Source organism: Hemitrygon akajei, chromosome 8, assembly GCF_048418815.1.
Source record: "Hemitrygon akajei chromosome 8, sHemAka1.3, whole genome shotgun sequence".
In the NCBI taxonomy this organism is placed as follows: Eukaryota; Metazoa; Chordata; class Chondrichthyes; order Myliobatiformes; family Dasyatidae; genus Hemitrygon; species Hemitrygon akajei.
The window spans coordinates 171,853,961-171,874,522 of NC_133131.1; the positions used below are offsets into that span (position 1 = coordinate 171,853,961).

General features: G+C 43.9%; 1 protein-coding gene across 3 annotated transcripts in view; it reads right to left on the bottom strand.

Moving 5' to 3' along the window:
* Positions 1-3,209: 3,209 nt before the first annotated feature.
* Positions 3,210-20,562, bottom strand: part of parp10 (poly(ADP-ribose) polymerase family member 10) — a 33,886-nt gene continuing 16,533 nt past the window's right edge. For all 3 annotated transcript variants that reach the window (XM_073055095.1, XM_073055096.1, XM_073055097.1), the window contains exons 9-11: positions 14,972-15,105; positions 11,807-11,975; positions 3,210-7,465 (exon numbers count right to left, since the gene is read on the bottom strand). In XM_073055095.1, coding sequence (XP_072911196.1) covers positions 7,173-7,465; positions 11,807-11,975; positions 14,972-15,105 — 596 coding nt within the window. In that variant the 3' untranslated portion in view covers positions 3,210-7,172. The remainder of the gene's footprint in view (positions 7,466-11,806; positions 11,976-14,971; positions 15,106-20,562) is intronic.

Below are 20,562 nucleotides of genomic sequence, written 5' to 3' on the forward strand. Positions count from 1 at the left end.
CTCCCTGCAAGGATATTGGTCCCCCTCTAGTTCAGGTGTAACCCGTCTCTCTTGTACAGGTCCTACCTGCCCCAGAAGAGGTCCCAGTGATCCAAAAATCTGAAACTCTGTCCCCTACACCAGTTCCTCAGCCACATGTTCATCCTCCAGAGCATCCTACACTTACCCTCACTGTCACGTGGCACAGGTAGTAATCCTGAGATTACTACCCTCGAGGTCCTGCTTTTTAACTTGCTACCAAGCTCTCCATACTCATTCTTCAGGACTTCCTCACTCTTTCTTTCTGCGTCATTGGTACTGATGTGTACCATGACATCTGGCTGCTCACCCTCCCACTAAAGAATGCTGTGCACGCGATCAGAGACATCCCTGACCCTGGCACCCGGGAGGCAACAAACCATCTGGGAATCTCTGTCACGACCACAGAACCTCCTGCCTCTACCTCTAACGATCGTGTCCCCTATCACTACCATTCTCCTCTTCTTCCACCCTCCCTTCTGCACTGCAGATCCAGACTCAGTGCCAGAGATCTGGCTGCCGCAGCTTGTCCCAGATAAGTCATTCCCCCTCCCCCCAACAGTATCCAAATTGGTATACTTGTTGTTGAGGGGAATGGCCACAGGGGAACCCTGCTCTGCCTGCCCTTTCCCCTTCCCTCACCTGATGGTAACCCAATTACCTGTGCCCTGCTCCTTTGACGTAGCTACCTCCCTGAAACTACTATCCATAATCTCCTCATTCTCCCGAGTGATCCGGAGGTCATCCAGTTCCCTAACGCGGTTTTATTAAGAGCTGCAGCTGGATGCACTTCTTGCAGGTGTCGTCAGGGACACTGGACAACGACTTCCCACATCCTGCAAGAGGAGCATTCCAACATCCTGCCTAGCACTCTTTCTAAACTTACTAGTTAAAAAAGAAATCAAATGAGGAAAATAACAACTTACCAGAACCTTACCTCTTGCCTCTGCCTGTTGAGCCAGAACCGTCCCACTCTGACTCAGTCCACTTCGACGATGGCCGCTTCACTAGATGAAACTTTTTTTATAGTGTGTTAGTTGACCGGCTGTCTTCAGCTCCTCTTTTTCTTAATCCTGCTTGCCAAGGCCTTCTCGTCACTCCTTCTAGCTCTGCTAATTTCATTCTTCTGGCACCCTAGTAATTTTCTAGAGCTTTAACAGTACCTAGTTTCTTGAATCTTTTATCAGCTTTTATTTTAACTAGATTTTCTACATCCTTTGTACACTATGGTTCTTTTACCCTACCCTCCTTTCCATGCCTCAATGGAACATACCTATGCAGAACACCATGCAATGTTCCCTGAATTTCCCAACATTTCTGCCGTGCATTTCCGAGAACTTCTGCTCCCAATTTATGTTCCCAGTTTCTGCCTAATAGCATATTTCCCTCTACCCCAATTAAATGTTTTCCCAAATTGTCTACTACCATCCCTCTCCAGCACTATGGTAAGTAATGGAGATGGAGTTGTGATCACTACCTCCAAAATGCTCTGCCACCAAGAGATCTGATACTTGACGAGGTTCATTTCCCAATACCAGATCAAGTACAGCCTCTCCTCTAGTTGGCTTATCTACATATTGCATCAGGAAATCTTCCTGAACACACCTAACAAACTCCACCCCATCTAAACCCCTTGTTCTAAGGATATGCCAGTCAATATTAGAAAGTTAAAATCTCCCATCACAACAACCCATTATTGTTGCACCATTCCAGAATCTGCCTCCCTATCTGCTCCTTGATGTCCCTGTTACTCATTGCCTCATTCCTGTTTCTGATTTCCACCCACACTGACTCAGTAGACCATCCCTCTATGACTTACTCCTGTTCTGCGCCGTGATACTATCCCTAATTAGCAATGCCATTTCCCCACCTCTTCTGCTCCCTCTCTGTTGCTTTTGAAGCATCTAAAGCCTGGTACACTCAGCAGCCATTCCTGCCCTTGAGACATCCAAGTTTCTGTAATGACCACAACATAATTCCACATATTGATACACGCTCTAAGTTCATCCGCCTTGTTTATGATGCTCTTTGCATTAAAATAGACGCATCTCAAACCATCTAGCTGAGTGCATCTTTGCTCTATCTTCTGCTTATCCTTCCTCACAAACCCCCTATAGGCTGTCTCTACACGTGCGCCAACCACCCCATCTTCTGCCTCTTCATTTTGGTTCCCACCCTCCTGCAAATCTAGTGGGGCTTATCAGCCATGGGTGGCAGCTCATCTAGAAGAAAAGCTGGTTTCTAACCCCTGTGCCTTGCAGCTATATCCACTCACAGGAAGGCTTTGGGAGTAAACTGTGAGGAAAAAATCCAGACCTGGACTCCCCAAGACAACCCTATAATGAGTTCAACACTGACTGGCAACTCCTGTAATGCTGCTGGTGCCAAACTGTATCAGTCTCTGCCGTTCCTTTGGATTCATCAGTTGCTTAGAGAGAGAGAACCTGCTGCACAGGCAACAGCTTGCTCTTCATATGGTACTGCTCTGGCTTGCTCGGATTGACAGCTCGGATGCAGCATCCACGGTTGACCCCAACCAGTGGAGGGCCTTAATACTCTACTAGTTTTATCATGCCCGGCTGTGTCTGTGGAAGTCTGTGAACCCACTGTCTCCCCCATTTCCGTCCAGCAGCTCAGGCTATGGACAGGAGCCAGGAATGAACATTTAAACCAAATAATCTTTGCTTTTCTTGTGAACACATAGGAAATAGAATATACAAGATGTTCAGGGAGAGGGGATTAGTTAGATTGACATCATGATACAGACATTGTGGGCTGAAGGGCTGTTCCTTCATGGTACAATGTTCTTATAATGCTGAGGATTACCGGGGGCAGCCCACAAGTATCACCATGCTTCTGGCACCAACATAGCATGCCATTAATTTACTGAACATAATCCATATGTCTCTGGGACATGGGAGGAAATTAGAGCATTTCAAGGAAACCCTTGCAATAAAGGGGGGAAGGGTTGAAACTCCTTTCACATGCGTGGGAATTAAACCCTGTAATAACCTCAACACAACTGTGCCACTGGCTGGCAACACACAGGAGGAAGTCCATGCCTTGCTAGAGGCTGCAATGCGGAAAGTCAAGGTGAATCTCTCGAAGGGTCACTTCCACGGTAAGTAAACCTTTGAACCTTATTATCAACCCAGGCACAGAGAAACAAAACTCCACAAAAACATTCACAATCCAGTTTGAAAATAAATCTTTAATGTATCAATTAGGTTAGAATGGCTCCAATGATTAAACTTGCTGCATAGAGAAAGCCTTAAGACAGAATTCCTTGAAACCACTTACAGCTGCCATTTCTCTATCAGCCTTCCATCCCATCTCACCTTTTACCTACTCTATGGAGCAGCAGAAGCCGAGGGCACATCTGATAGAAGTTCATAGAATTATGAGAGGCTTAGATAGAGTAGACAACAGTACTTTTTCCCCCCAGGGTTGAAATGTCTAATACCAGAGAGCATGCATTGAAGGTGAGAGGGGGTAATTTAAAAGGAGATGTGAGGGACACTTTTTTTTTTTTACAGTGGTGGGTGCCTGGGTGGAGGTAGAGGCAGATACATTAGGGACTTTTAAGAGACATTTAGATAGGCACATGAATGTGGTTAGCCATTAATTTATTTGGCTTGGCCTGTTCCTGTACTGTTCTGTTTTCTAAGAGTTAGAATCAAGCTTGACTGTTCAGTATCTTCAAGCATATGGCTTTTAGTTTATTTTAAGATTAGCTGAGAGTATTTCACCAATTACATACGAATGTCTGGTCATTACTTACGCTTTTTCATTTGTTTTCATCACAGTGCAGGGTCTTGCTGTAGTGATCCAGTCACGTACCTTCCAGTAAGGTGGCAGCACGTTCGAACACAGTGGCCTCTCGGGGGTAACCATAGGTGCACTTTTCTTTTTAAAATGTATTTTTTATGATTGTAAGACTATACTGGATTCCAAGAACAACAGGCGCAGCAGTTCTACCACACCAGTGATCTGCTCATTCAGAGCAGTTGGCCAGGGTGTCTGTTGTAAGAGCCGGCTGGCAGTTCAGAGTAGGTGAGTCGGGCATTGGGTTGAGAGAGGCGAGTCAGGCCATTGGGCAGCAGGAAGAGCCGGAGCTGACCCGTGTGGAGACTGGTGCTGCCTATTACTCAAAGGCACCAGTGCTGGTGCACGCAGGTGGCGTGTGATTCAACTGTGGATGCTTCTTTTGTGATCGCAAGACCCTGCTGGACATTCATTGCCGAGGGACTGCTTCCCTTGTTTAGTGAGGGTCAGACAGAGGAAGCAGGGTCACCACAGTTGTAGCGAGGGCTTGTGTTGTAGCATGTTGTAGTTGTAATATTTGGCTCGAGGTGGCCACTCCTGTCAGTGCTGCCCTCCAGAGTAGATCAGTGGAATTACAAGCTGGACTGCCAGGAACCATTAATTTGTGGGACGTCGCTCAGGGTCTTGAACTAAAATGTGTTTTCTTACTGACTATGTTCTTTTTTCTCTCCCTCACTATTTTAAATACGCATGTATGTTTTTGCACCTTGGCTCTGCTGTCTCATTCGACTGTATCCATGTATGGTTTGAATGACAATTAAACTTGATTTGATACAGATTCCAGAAGTAGAGGTTGTGTGGCTAAACTTAAATGTAATACAGTAGGGTCAGTCCTTTGAGTCATAGATACCAGAAGCTAAAGTTCACGTGTGACTCACCAGTATAGGATTGGTAAAATAAAAACGTACGCTGTTTTCACCTTCATTAGTCAGGGACTGAATTCAAGCTGCGAGATAACATTGCAGCTCTGTAGAACTCTGGAGTATGTTGTTCAGAGAAGATGTGGAGGCTTTACAGAGAGTACACAGGAGTTTTACCAGGACGCTGCCTGGATTAGAGAGAATGTCTTGAGGAAAGATTGAGCGAGCTGGGGCGTTTCTCTATGGAATGAGGGAGGATGAGACAACTTGATAGACGTGTACAAGATGATAAAAGGCAGGGATAATGTAGAGAGTGGCACCTTTTTCTGAGAGTGAAAATGGCTAATACTAGGGCCATACTTATAAATTGAATGGAAGAAAGTACAAGAGAAGTATACCGTTGGCAAATGTTGTTCTGTTCAAGAAAGATAATAGGGATAATCCTAGGAATTACATAACAGTGAATCTTACAACTACTAATGGACAGGATTCTCAGGGTCAGGATTTACAAGCATGACTGAATTCTTTGAGAACATGACAAGGCACATTGATGAAGGGAGAACAGTGGATGTGGTGTGTATGCATTTGACAAGGTTCCCCTTGGAAGGCTAATCCAGGGAAACCTGGCTGTATGAATGTGGAATTGGCTTGCCCACAGAAGGCAAAGTTTGGTAGTAGAGGAATCAATTTTGTCTGGAGATCGGTCGTCCATGATGTTCTGCAGGGATCTGTTCTGGGATTCCTGCTCTTAGTGATTTTTATAAATGACTTGGATGAGGAAGTAGAAGGGTGGGTTAGTAAGCTTGCAGATGACATGAAGGTTGGTGATGTTGAGGACAGTGTGGAGGGTTGTAGTTGCAACTGGGCAGAAACATGGCAAATGGAGTTCAATACAGAAAAGTGTAAGGATACACTGTGGAAGACCAAACCTGAAGGGGATACAAGGTTAATGGCAGCGTGGAGGATCAGAGGGTTCGCAAAGCCAACGTTCATAGATCCCTCAAAGTTTTCGCATAAGATGATTGTCAAGGTGGCAAATAGTGTAAATCCTCAAATCCTCCAGAGCCACCAGGTGATGTTACAGTTCTACAAAATCCTGGTTAGACCACACTTGGGAGTTTTGTATTCAGTTCTGGTCACTTCATTTAGGAAGGATGTGGAAAATCAAGAGAAGGTGCTGATGAGATTTGGAAGAATTGGATCAGACCATGATTGAATGGTGGAGCAGACTTGATGGGTCAAATGGCCTGCTTCTGCTCCTGTATCTTTTGGAGATTCACCAGGATGTTGCCTGGATTAGAAAGCATGTCTTATGAGGCAAGGATGAGCTTTTCTCTTTGGAGCGAAGGAGGATGAGAAGCAACTCGATAGAGGTTTACAAGATTATGAGAGGCACAGATCAAGTAGGCAGCCAACGCCTTTTCCCAGGACAGCATGGCTAATATCAGGGGACATCCTTGTAAGATGAGTGGATGAAGATTTTAGGGGAGATGTTAGAGGTAGTTTTGTTTTTAAACACAGAGTGATGGGTATGTGGATAGACTGTTAGATAGGTTCATGGATGAAAGAAAAATGGAAGGTTACAGCCTGTTAGATTGATCATGGTGTAGGATTATAAACAAGAGATTGTGCAGATGCTGGAAATCCAAAGCAACACACACCAAATGCTGGAGGAACTCAGCAGGTCAGGCAGCATTTATGGAAATGAATAAACAGTCGACATTTTGGGCCAAGACCCTTCATTAGAACTGGAAAGGAAGGGGTGAGATGCCTGAATAAGGAGGTGGGGGGTGGATAGAAAGCAGTACAAACTGGTGAAGCCAGGTGAATGGGGGAGGGGATGAAGTAAGGAGCTGGGAGGTGATGGGTGGAAAAGGCAAGGGTTGGAGAAGGTGAACTGATGGTGTAGAATGATAATGGTTGGCACAGCAGCATGGACCGGAGGACCCATACTGTGCTGTACTGTTCTATGTTTTATGAAATTGGCGAAGATACAGCAGGGACCCGAGATGTGCCAGAGAAGCAGAACAACCTCACCGTCCAACCCCACCACGAAAAGCCCAACTTCAATTCTAAAAACACAAATATTTGCAGGTATTCTATTTCATAAACTTCCAAAATGAACAGAAAAAACAGCAGTAAGGCAGGAGCTTTGAATTCTGTCAAGTGTCCCAGCCCTGTGACAATCTACCATTTGCTTTCCCCGTGAGGCAGAGGGTCCAGCTTCACACAAGGTCGGGGGCTTGTGGTGGGGAAAGTTAACCAAGTCCAAGGATCGGTGGGCTCCCAGCAACATCATATTCTGCTCTTCACCCCTACAGGGCAGCTGATTAAGGCTAGATGAAGTTCTCCAGGGACCTGACAAGGCCTGGACAGCTTGGGCTAAAACAGCAGCAGGATAATCTTGATTCACAGGGCAGGCACATTCGTTTCTGCAATCTTCATGGACGGTTCAGGCAGAGATGTGGGTCATTTCCACTGGCATGTTATGAGGTACTGAGGATAGGCCTGAGTGTCATGGAAAATAACGAATATCTTGGGATTGTCACAGTTGTCTACCAGGGAGTCATACCTGAGCAGTGTATTGCCGTTCTCTTTCAGTGGTGGTGTCTTCATCTTGACATCCCCCTTTGTGTAGGATCCGATCAGGACGTTCACCACAAACACAAATTTATACCCATTGGGGCTGGGTGGGGAATACTGGTTGTCCACTGAGACAATAGAGCTTGCTGCAAAATAAACACCTTGCCCGTAGACGGCCGCTGAAAGTTAAGCACAGAAATTCATTCAGACACTTCCTGTTCTCACTCCCCTGTTAGTTCCCTCCCTCCTCAGTAGGGGCAGGGGCTCTGCACAGGGTCAAGGAGGACACTTGGCTGTGGAGAGGTGAGAATCAAGTTAATTAACAGTACAAGACATTGGTGAGGCCACCCTGGAGTATTGTGTACAGCTTTGGTCACTATAATGGAACGTCTGCTTTGACTCACCACATTTTTATTGAAGGCAGCATCACAGCTTGGTACAGCAACTGCGCTGCCCGTGACTGTGATAAACTGCAAAGTTGTGCACACAACATGGAAACCAGCCTATCCTCTACGGACTCTTGTCTACTCTTCTCACTGCCAGCATAATCAAAAACCCCACCCACCCCCTTAGGGTGAGTCAACTTATCCTCTCTGATTCAGAAGCCTGATGGCTGAGGGGTAATAACCTGGTGGTGGGGGGGCTGAGGCTCCTGTGCCTTCTTCCTGATGGCAGCAGCATGACCAGGGTGGTGGAGGTCCTTTATGGTGGATGGCGCTTTCCTGTGCTCTGTGCAGATGTGCTTAATGATGTGGAGGACTTAATCACTTACTCTGGCAACTTGCCCAGTCCATCACTGGTAGAAGCAGTTACAATAACAACATTGGAAAGACACCAGGACAGGAAGAGCCCAGTGCATAGGTGAGAAGAGTTTGGAGGAATATCAGTCAAACGTGGGCAAATGGGACTAGCTTAGATGGACATCCTGGTCAGCACAGACGAATGGGGCTGAGGGCCTGTTTCCATGCTGTGTAACTGTCACTCTAATTAGAGTGATATTGGCGACCACAGGACAGATTGTGAGGAAAGGATTGTGTCAATAGGCTTCATGGTTAGGATTTTGGAAGTTGAGGGTAGACCAAATTAGGGGCGTAGAGCCAGAATCCAGTTGGAACATGCTGCCAGAGGAAGTGGTAGTGGTGGGTACAACTACAATGTTCAAAAGACATTTAGACGGGTACCTGGACAGGAAAGGTTTCAAGGGTTAAGGCAAACTAGACTAACTAAGGAAGGCAAATTAGCTGGCATGGATGAGTCGGGCCGAAGGACCTGCTTCTGTGCTGTATAATCCTATGACTAATCCACACACAGTTACATCAATCCACTAACTTTAAGCTATAACTGGAGGAAAATATAGGGGGGGGGGGTGATATCAGAAGTAGGTTTTTTGCACCACAGTGAGTGTGCTGAACACACTATCAGGTGTAGTGGTAGAGACAGACACAGTTAAGAGACTCAGGCAATGTGGATGAAAGAAAAGTGAAGGCTGTGGGGGAGGGAAGGGTTAGACTGATCTGAAGTAGATTAAAGGTCAGCACAACATTGTGAACTGTACTGTGCTGTACTGTTCTACGTTTTAATGATCTTGGAATATTGCGTTCTCCTTTGCTCCAAAGAGAAAAGCCCTGGCTCACTCAACCTATCCTCTTAAGATAAAAGCCTTGTAGCATCCTGGTAAATCTCCTCTGTACCCACTCAAAAACTTACAAATCTTTCTTATGAGGTGATCAGAACTGAACACAATATTTCAAATACTGTGCTGTGATGTTCTTTGTTCTAGGACCTCAGGTGCAAATGAAGGAGGCAGGAAAACATTCTCGGAAAGAGGCAAAGAAGACAAGTCGGGAAGTGCTTGGGTCAAACAGGAGCAACTTCCAGGCTGAGCTGCTGAATGTATTCAAATTTCTAAGATAAGTGAGCACTGGAGTTTAGTTTACCAAGAGAATAAGGAATAGGTGAGGCAGTAGGTAGAAGGGACCCAGCCAAGGTTCAACTGTATGACAGATCAGCTCAGAGGATTGAATAAAGAGCTTTGACCAGCAACCAATCTGGTCATTCAGAAGTTTTCAGAGGAGGGGACTGCAATCAGGTCCACTGCCTGAGTACCAAAGGTAACAGCAGGTCACTACAGTGAAAAAGAGCTTTGACCTGTGACCAGTTGGCATTTGGGATTGATTAGCAAGAGCAAATTAAAGGAAAGCAGGGGTAAGTGCAGTGGCCATTGTCTGAGTGGACAGAGTCAGAGTGGTGATCTTGAGGCTTCAGCTCTTCGAGGCTTCAGTCAGAGAAAGCAAAGAAACGAAAAGCTCAAGGTTAAGTTTTTTTTTTAATCTGCTCAGCTGGAACAGTAGAGATGCCAGGCAGGATAGTTGAATGTTCCTCTTGTGGACGTGGGAAGCCAGGGAGACCTCCAGTGTCACTGACAACTACAACTGCAAGAAGTGCATCCAGCTACAGCTTCTAACAATCCGTGTTATGGAGCTGGAGCTGGAACTGGATGAATTTTGGATCATTCGGGAGGCTGAAGGGTAATAGATAGGACATATAGAGAGGTGGTTACACCCAAGGTGCAGGACACGGAGACTGGGCAACAGTCAGGAAGGAGCCAGTGCAGTGTGCCCTTGTGGCGATTCCCCTCAACAACAGGTATATCACTTTGGAAACTGTCGGGGCGGGAAAAGGGATGAACTAAGAGAGGGAAGTCACAATGGACAGCTCTCTGGCACAGAGCCTGCCTCTGTAACTCAGAAGAAGGGAAGTGGGCAGAAGAGGCACACTGTGATGATAGGGGATTCATTAGGGGTACAGAAAGGAGATTCTGTGGGCAAGAATGAGATTCCTGGATGATATTTTGCCTTCTGGCTGCTAGGGTCCGGGATAGCTCAGATCGAGTCCTCAACATTCTGAAGAGGGAGGGTGAACAGCCAGAAGTTGTGCTCCATGTAGGTACCAATGACGTGGGTAGGATGAGTGACGAGGTTCTGCATAGTGAGTTCAGGGAGTTAGGTGCTAAGTTAAATGACAGGATCTCCAGGGTTGCGATCTCAAGATTGCTACCCATGCCATGTGCTAGTGAGGCCAGAACTAGGAAAATTATACAGTTAAATACATGGCTAAGGAGTTGGTGTGGGAGGGAGGACTTAAGATTTTTGTATTACTGGGATCAAAAATCATAAAAATAGTCAGCATGGTTTCCTCAAGGGAAAATCTTGCCGACAAATTTGTTGGCATTCTTTGAAGAAATAACAAGCAGGATAGACAAAGAAGAATCAGTTGATGTTGTGTACTTGCATTTTCAGAAGGCCTTTGACAAGGTGCCACACGAGGCTACTTAACAAGCTATGAGCTCATGGTTTTACAGGAAAGATTTCAGCATGGATACAGCAGTGGCTGACTGGCATGAGGCAAAGAGTGGGAATAAAGGGAGCCTTTTCTGGTTTGCTGCCAATGACTAGTGGTGTTCCACAGGGGTTCTGTGTTGGGACCGATTCAAATGAGGTTCACGAAAATGATTCCATTATTTGAATAGCTTGTCATGTGAAGAGCGTTTGATGGCTTGGGGCCTGTACTCACTAGAATTCAGAAGAATGAGGGGTGACCCCATTGAAACCTATCGAATGGTGAAAGGGCTTGATAGAGTGGATGTGGAAAGGATGTTTCCTATGGAAGGGTGTCTTTTTAGGATGGAGATGAGGAGCAATTTCTTTAGCCAGAGAGTAGTTAACCTGTGAAGTTCTATACCACAGGCAGCTGTGGAGGCCAAGTCTTTATGTACATTTAAGACAGAGGTTGATCCTTGATTGGTCATGTATGAAGGGATACAGGGAGAAGGCAGGAGGATTGGGGCTGAGACGAAAATTGGATTAGCCATGATGAAATGGTGAAGCTGACTTGATAGGCTAAATGGCCTAATTCTGCTCCTATATCTTATGGTCTTTTGGAATACGCTACTCTCTTCTTACTGTGGTCAATTGACAAGTCTGGTGAATACCATACAGATCGCAATTACTTTCATCCCTAATTGCGCCAACTTAACCAAATACTGATGGACAGTGGTCCTAGACTTCAATGGTAGAGCCGGTGGAACATGATGACACAACAGTTGTGAAGCCAGTGAAAGGCTGCAGCCATGAAAGGTTCACAGTTGTCTTGCATTCAATGCCACTGGACACTAACCCCAATTTGTCAAGGTAGTTGCCCATGCATCAGCCTCCCCATGTTAAACAAAATCACACCAAGCTGTTCTCCATTATGGGGAGTAACCCCTTAGAAGAACATTATACTGTCTTGAGCGATCACACTACCACCAGTGGTCACGTTCTGGTGACCTCTTTCTAAAGGCCATTGGCAAACCAGGTGGGTTCACAGCAGCAGATCATCTTTGATACCAGTGCAGGAAACCAAACATGGCACAGGGAAAATTCCGTAACATTAGGAACAACCAGATTCCCTTCAGCACCCCACCTCCTCCCCTCCCTTCCCTGGAGTGGCCTCGCTCTGTCAAGTTCTTTAATCCTTACCATTCTTCCCACAGAAGCTCCTGTTAAAGCCATGCACATAGATCTCTTTGGCGCTCTGCTCGCTTGTTCCATGGTACAGGACTCGCTCAACGTCGGTCTGGGTAGCTTCCATGCTGGTCTTCTTCAGCATGTACTGTTGGTACAGCAATGGATTATGCACCTTTTCCACCTGGGTGACAAGCACAGGGTAAATAAATCTTATTAATCTTTTGGACTTCAACTCAGTCCTCCAGTACTATTTCATTAAGGTCAATTTCACTGAGCCATCAGTCCCTCTTCGCCCCCACCTCAAAGCTTAAAGGAAAGTTATTATCTATTGTAAGTACATATATGTCGCCATGTACAACCCTGAAATTCATTTTCTTGTGGGCATACTCAATAAATCCAATAACAACAGAATCAATAAAAGACCACACCAACTGGGTGGACAACCAGTGTGCACAACAAATAGTGCTAATACAAAAATAAGAAATAATAATAATAATAAATAAGCAATAAATATCGAGAACATGAGAAGTTCTTGAATGTGAGTCCATAGCTTGTGGGAACATTTCAGTGATGGGGCAAGTGAAGTTATCTCCACTGGTTCAAAAGCCTAATTACTGAGGGGTAATAACTGTTCTTGAACCTGTTAGTAGGCAAGTCTTGAGGCTCCTGTACCTTCTTCCTGATGGCAGCAGTGAGAAGAGAGCATGATCTGGGTGGTGGGCGTCCCTGATGATGGACGCTGCTTTCCTGTGACAATGCTGGAGAGGCTTTACCTGTGATGGACTGGGCCGTATCCACTATTTTTTGGAGGATTTTCCATTAAAGGACATTGTTGTTTCCATACCAGGCTGTGATGCACCACACACTTTGAAGTTTGTCAAAGTTTTAGATATGTCAAATCTTCACAAATTCCTAAGGAAGTGAAGACACTGCCATGCTTTTCTTGTAATTACCCTTAGGTACTGGCCCCAGGCCAGGTCCTCTGAAATGATAGTGCTCTTTATGCATTACTTACTATAACTTATAGCTTTTAAAAAATATTTTGTATTGCAATGTACTGCTGCCACAAAACAACAAATTTCACGATGTATGCCAGTAATATTAAACGCAAACATGAGAAAATCTGCAGATGCTGAAAATTCAAGCAACACACACAAAATGCTGGTGGAATGCAGCAGGCCAGGCAGCATCTATAGGAAGAAGTACAGTCGATGTTTCGGGACAAGACCCTTCGTCAGGACTAACTGAAAGAAGAGATAGTAAGAGATTTGAAAGGGGGAAGGGGAGGGGGAGATCTGAAATGATAGGAGAATACAGGAGGGGGAGGGATGAAGCTAAGAGCTGGAAAGTTGATTGGCAAAAGGGATAGAGATGGAGAAGGGAGAGGATCATGGGACGGGAGGCCTAGGGAGAAAGAAAGGGGGAGGGCAGCACCAGAGGAAGATGGAGAGCAGGCAAGGAGTGATTGTGAGAGGGACAGAGAGAGAAAAAAGAGAAGGGGGGGATAATAAATAAATAAGGGATGGGGCAAGAAGGGGAGGAGGGGCATTAACAGAAGTTAGAGAAATCAATATTCATGCCATCAGGTTAGAGGTGACCCAGTCGGAATACAAGGTGTTGTTTTCCAACCTGATGGCATGAACACTGATTTCTCTAACTTCTGTTAATGCCCCTCCATAGTGATCCTGATTCCTGAGGAACAGATTCTAACTGTTTACCTATGTCAATGATATTTTTAAAACTTTCATTAGGTCTCCACTCAGCCTCTAACGCTAGGAAAATCAACCCAAGTTTGTCCAATCTTTCTTTATAGCTCATGCCCTCTAAACCAGGAAGCATCCTGGAGAACCTCTTTTGAACCCTCCCCACGTCCTTCCTATAATGGGGAGGCTAGAAATGCGCACAATGCTCCAAATGCTGTATGGCTGAAGTTTTATATAAGACCATATGTCCATAAGACACAGGAGCAGAATTGGGTCATTTGGCCCACTGAGTCTGCTTCAACATTTCAACATGGCTGATTTACTTTCCCTCTCAACACCATTCTCCTGCCTTCTCCCTGTAACTTTCGACACCCTTACTAATCAAGAACTTACCAACCTCTGCTTTCAATACACCCAATGACTTGGCCTCCACAGCCATGTGTGGCAAAGAATTCTACAGATTCACTACCCTCTTGGCTAAAGAAATTCCTCCTCATCTCTGTTCTAAAGGGACGTCTTTGTATTCTGAGGTGGGGCCCTCTGTTCCTCGACTCCTGTAGGATTTTGTGAATAAACATGAAGAGTCGTTTTATGTGCTTAATGAAAGCCACAGCCTTTAACTTCCAACACGAACTTCCAATATGACCATTACGTCAGAAGCCGTCTCTTAAAATGAACACAATTCAATTACTGCATTTGTGAATTATGTAGGACAGTGTGAATTATGTATGAACAATATGTGTCATCTGTCATCCATTACCCTATACTCCCCCACTATAGGAAGCATCTCTCCACATCCACTCTATTTAGAATTTTCAATATTCAATAGGTTTTAATCGGATATCTGAGTCATGGCCAGATTCAAGCCCACATCCTAGAAGTGAATTTTTTTTAAAAAAGATAAAAATTAGCTTTATTTGTCACGTGTACATTGAAACATACAGTGAAATATGCCAATTGCTTCAATGGCCAACACAATCCGAGGATGTGCTGGACACAGCCCACAAGTCACCATAACAACATAGTATGTTCACAACTTGCTAACCCTAACCTGTTCATCTTTGGAACGTGAGATCACCCGGAGGAAACCCACACGGTCATGGGGAGTATGCACACAGTGGTGGGAATTGAATCCGGGTTGCTGGCGCTGTGGAGTGTTACACTAACCAGTACACTATCATACCACTCCATCTCAAGCCAACATTTGCCCTACGCCTGTTCTTCAGTGGCAGCAGACTTACAGAGTATTACAGAACAGAACAGGCCCTTTGGCCCACGATATTGACCCAATCTTTTAACCCCTCTTAACCTTAGTTCACTCAAACTTTCCTCATGTAACATGCCCTCTAATCCAGGCAGCACTCTGGTAAATTTCCTCTGTACTCTCCCCAAAGCTCCCATATCCTTCCCATAATGAGGTGACCAGAACTGAACACAATACTCCAAGTGTGTTCTAACAGGGAACTTATCTGACCTTTATAATTCTGATCTTGTCATGCAGGTCCTTCAGGGTTTTGAAGAAGTGGGACGTCATTTTGGTGTATTCCTCGGTGGATTCATTCAGCTGGACAAGTTCAACGCATCCAGCCAGAGGCAGCGAGTCTACACCTGTGGGGAAAATGACATTGCTGTTTCAGTAAACAAATGCAATGGTCTAAGATCGTGACATCGAATGTTTCCATACCCACCACAACCTCGGTCCCTCAGGCAAAGCTGTTAACAAGACATAGAACACAAAGCAGCAGAAGAGTGGTGGATGGAAGTTCAATTAAAGGAAGTTTGGATAGGTACAGGGATGGGAGGGGTTTGGAGGATTTTGGTCTGGATGAACGTAGATGGGACTAGGCAGAAACCAGGTTGGCAGAGCCGAAGGGCCTGTTTCTAAGCTGCAGTGTTCTTCAACTATCAGACTCAAAACCAGTGACTTTCCCCAAGCAGTAAGGCTGATCAACACCTCCACCCACCCAACTACTTTATCATTTCCCGTCAGTCATCTTATGTACAGACACTCCTGTGCTTGGTGTCACTTTATGGACATACATTAATCTATGTATAGAGGCTACTTTATGTATTTATATTTATTGTGCTTTTTACTATTATTATGTTCTTTATCTTATTCCATGCTTTTTTTTCGTGCTGCATTGGATCCACAGTAGCAATTATTTTGCTCTCCTTCATACTTGAGTACTGGAAATGATATTAACGAAACTTGAATCTTGATTCTACTTCAGGCTCCTTGGTCCATGATATCTGTGCCAACCATGATATCAATTTAAGTTTACCCTATCTGCCCGCACATGGTCCATATGTCATCTTTCCAAAGAGGTTGTGTTTAATCCTGATAAAATACTGGTAGGCCACTACTTGCATACAGTGAAACAGCACGGAAATAGGTCCTTCAGCCCACTTGTCCATGCTGACCAAGATTCCATCTAATTAGTCCCATTTAACCCATATCCCTCTAAACCCGGGGTTCCCAACCTTTTTTTATGCCATGAACCACTACCATTAACTGAGGGGTCTGTGGACCCCAGGCTAGGAACCCATTCTAACCCATTTAAGAATTTTATTCCATCTTTCATCAGAAATCTGACAATTTAGGTCATCCTCCCAAGCTTTTTTTAATTTTATCTAAAAAGTCTAGTCTAGAATCAATCAACAAGTTATAGATACCGGTAATAGAACCATTAACAAAAGGTTTTAAATTTAAAAGATCGTCCAGTAAATTTTTATCAGGACCTATAGGAAAAGTAGTTAATTGGAAACGTAAGAAATCTCTAATTTGAAGGTATCTGTAAAAATGTGTTTTTGGCAGTGCAAATTTAGTTGACAATTGGTCAAATGAAGCAAGAGATCCTGAGATAAACAGGTCCCAAAAACACTTAATACCTAGTTCATCCCAATCCTTAAAAACTTTGTCAGTCATGGAAGGGATAAAAAAATAATTAATGAGAATGGGAGATGATAATGAAAAATTCGCTAAACCAAAAGATTTTCTAAATTGAGACCAGATCCTTAAAGTTTGCTTAACAATTATGTTATCTGTTGTTTTATTTGCTGAAAAAGAAGAGTATGATCCAAGAAGAGAGACAATAGAGGAATTTTTTTTACAGAATTAACTTCTAAGGAGACCCATGATGGGCAATCTTTACGATAAATATAATAGGACCAAAAAGTAATATTCCTTATATTGGCAGCCCAATAGTAAAACCTAAAATTGGGTAGGGCTAATCCACCCATCTCTTTATTTCTTTGTAGGTAAACTTTACTTAAATGAGCTTGTTTATTACTCCAAATATAAGATGTTAAAATTGAATCTAAAGAATCAAAGTAGGTCTTAGGAATAAAAATAAGTAAAGCCTGAAAAAGATATAAAAATTTAGGAAGAATCTTCATTTTAATCGAATTAATTCAGCCAATTAGGGATAAAGAAAGAGGAGACCATTTAGAAAGCGTCTTTTTCACATAATTCAATAAGGGGTTTAAGTTTTCTTTAAATAAATTCTTGAAGTTTTTAGTAATTGTTACACCTAGATATGAAATTGACTTGTAACAACTTGGAACGGAAATTTGGCACTTGATGACATTAGGTCATTTAAAGGAAATAGCTCACTTTTATGTAAGTTCAGCTTATATCCTGAAAAAAAACTAAACTGGGAAATTAAAGAAAGAACCGAAGGTAAAGAAGTTTCAGTGTTAGAGATAAAAAGTAAAATATCATCAGTGTATAATGAAATTTTATGAGTCATACCTTCCCTTATTATACCAGAAATGCCCTTAGGTTCTCGAAATGCTATTGCTAAGGGTTCTATAGCTAAAGCAAAAAGTAAAGGACTAAGAGGGCAACCTTGTCTAGTTCCCCGCTGTAATTTAAAGGGCTTAGAAATTTGAGAGTTAGTAATAACTTGAGCGGTAGGAGACAAGTAAATTAATTTAACCCAACGAATAAAATTAGGCCCAAAATTAAACTTTAAGGTCTTAAAAAGATAATTCCACTCAATCCTATCGAAGGCTTTTTCTGCATCTAAGGAACCCATTCTAAATCTTTTCTATACACCTCCCTGTCCAAGTACCTTTGAAATGTTGTTAATACACTTGCCTAATCCACTTCCCCTGGCAGCTCATTCCAGTGGGGGGGTTGGGGGGGGGGGGGGAAGCAGCTAAGCAGGTTCTACCACTTTGCCCAAGGGTGGCCTGCAGGCTACTGAAGGGAAGAGTGCCTAACACCTCCTTTGGTAGAGACGTATCTCCACCTTGCCGTCCTTAAACAGCACCTTTCCTAATAACACTTTAGGACTTTAGGAGATCTAGGCCTCATATGGAGCCAGTGATCATTAATGGAGAATGTGTGGAGCAGGTTAAGACCTACAAGTATCTGGGAGTACAGTTAGACGAGAAGCTAGACTGGACTGCCAACACAGATGCCTTGTGCAGGAAGGCACAGAGTCGACTGTACTTCCTTAGAAGGTTGGCGTCATTCAATGTCTGTAGTGAGATGCTGAAGATGTTCTATAGGTCAGTTGTGGAGAGCGCCCTCTTCTTTGTGGTGGCGTGTTGGGGAGGAAGCATTAAGAAGAGGGACGCCTCACGTCTTAATAAGCTGGTAAGGAAGGCGGGCTCTGTCGTGGGCAAAGTACTGGAGAGTTTAACATCGGTAGCTGAGCGAAGGGCGCTGAGTAGGCTACGGTCAATTATGGAAAACTCTGAACATCCTCTACATAGCACCATCCAGAGACAGAGAAGCAGTTTCAGCGACAGGTTACTATCGATGCAATGCTCCTCAGACAGGATGAAGAGGTCAATACTCCCCAATGCCATTAGGCTTTACAATTCAACCGCCAGGACTTAAGAACTTTTTAAAAGCTATTATTAATGCTTTTTGAGATAGTGATTTAGATGCATATCATATTTTTTTACTGAGTTAAGTATTGTATGTAATTAGTTTTGCTACAACAAGTGTATGGGACATTGGAAAAAAAGTTGAATTTCCCCATAGGGATGAATAAAGTATCTATCTATCTATCTATCTAACAGGCAGCATGGTAGTATAGCGGTTAGCATAACACTACCACAGTGCCAGCAATCTGGCTTCAATTTCAGCTGCTGTCTGTAAGGAATTTGTACGTTCTCCCCACAAATACATGGGTTTCCTCTGGGTGCTCCAGTTTCCTCACACATTGCAAAGGTTAGTAGGTTAATTGATCACAATGGATGTAAATAGGCAATGTTGCCTCATTGGGCTGGAGGAGCCTGTTAACATGCTCTCTAAATAAAAACAATTTACTGATTAAAACTGAACACATTAATGCAGCCTCACTAATGTCTTGTTCAACTGCAACATAACATCCCAACTTTCACACTCAAGTGCCCTGACCAATGAAGTCCAGCATGCCAAAAAGTATCTTCACCACCCTATCTCACTTCTCCCCACTCCCACTGGGCAGAAGATACAAAAGCCTGAAAGCGTGTACCACCAGGCTCAAAGACAGCTTCTACCCCGCTGTTATCAGACAGCTTCTACCCTGCTGTTATCAGACTCTTAAACAGATCTCTTGTATGGTAAGATGGACTCTTAGCCTCACAATCTACCTCGTTATGATCTTGCACTTTATCATTTACCAACACAGCACTTTTTTGGTAGCTTTTACACTTTGTTATTGTTTTACTTTGTTCTACCTCAATGCACTGTGTAGTGATTTGATCAGTATGGACAGTATGCAAGGCAAACTTTTCACCAAATCTTGGTACACGTGACAATAGTAAACAAAAGAAACCCAAAAAACAATTCTGTATTGCAACAATTCTAAACACTACTCTTACAGATGCAAAGGCAGTGAAAAATAAATTACTGAAATGGCTCCAAGGATGAAATAATTGAACCAGAGACTCATTGGAGGAAGCCAGAACAAGGTGACTAAGGGAGACTTGAAGCATGTCTACAAGCTTGGCCTCAACCTACTTTCAACTTTCAACGGCTCTTCATCTTATGTTCCGAATATTTATTGCTTTATTTATTTATTATTATTATTCTTTCTTTCTTGTTGTATTTGGACAGTTTGCACAGTGGTTGTTGTCTGTCCTGTTGGGTGCCGTCTTTCATTGATACTATTGTGTTTCTTGTACTAACTGTGAATGCCCAAAAGAAAATGAATCTTAGTGACATATGTACTTTGGTAATAAATTTACTTTGAAGACTGGTCCTTGAGCGATTTGTTAATGGAAACAACCTGTTTCCAAACCAGAGGCCACTGATTTGAAGCGATGGCCAAGTGATGCAAAACAAGATAGGAGGGTAACACACACAAAATGCTGGAGGAGTTCAGCAGGTCAGGCAGCATCTACAGAAGTGAGTAAACGTTTTGGGCCAAGGCCCTTCATCAGGACTGGCCAGGAAGGGAGAAAAAGCCAGAATAAGCAGGTGGGAGGGGAAGGAATGATAAGTGAAGTTAGGTGCATGGGGAACAGGAGGGGGGAGTATGAAGTAAGAAGCTAGGAGGTGATAGGTGGAAAAGCTGGGTAAACTATGTTCCTCAGAGAGCAGCGATGATGGTGGCATTCAGGTTCTTGAGGGAGATGGACAAGCACTCGAGAGAAAGTAATTTGCACGCCTACAAAAATTACTTTTCCAGCAACATCAGCTATTCCTCTCTGTATAGATATTGCTTGACTTGTTGAGTTTATCCAGAATTCTCTAGCATGGCACAAAAGAAGGTGAAAAGTAGGTGGAACTTTTTGATATCTTCCCTGTAGGTAGGTGACCAGAACTACACAGAATAATCCAAATGCAGCCTCACCAACAGCTTGTACAACTCCAAGCCCGGCTGTGAGAGGAGGAGGGTTGGGCATGGGGCTAGCAAACCCATCCTGTGAACACCCAGAGCTACAGACATGCCAGCAGGAGCTCCGAAGATCTCAACCCTGGGAGAGGAAGGATCTTAGAAGATGGGGACAATTTGAAAGACTGGCTCAGGAATGAGGACCCTGGAAAGTTGCTGCCAGCAGCCTATGCCCGAACAAGGATGTCTGGACTCAAGTAAATAAGCAATGTCTTGTACAATTTCAGCA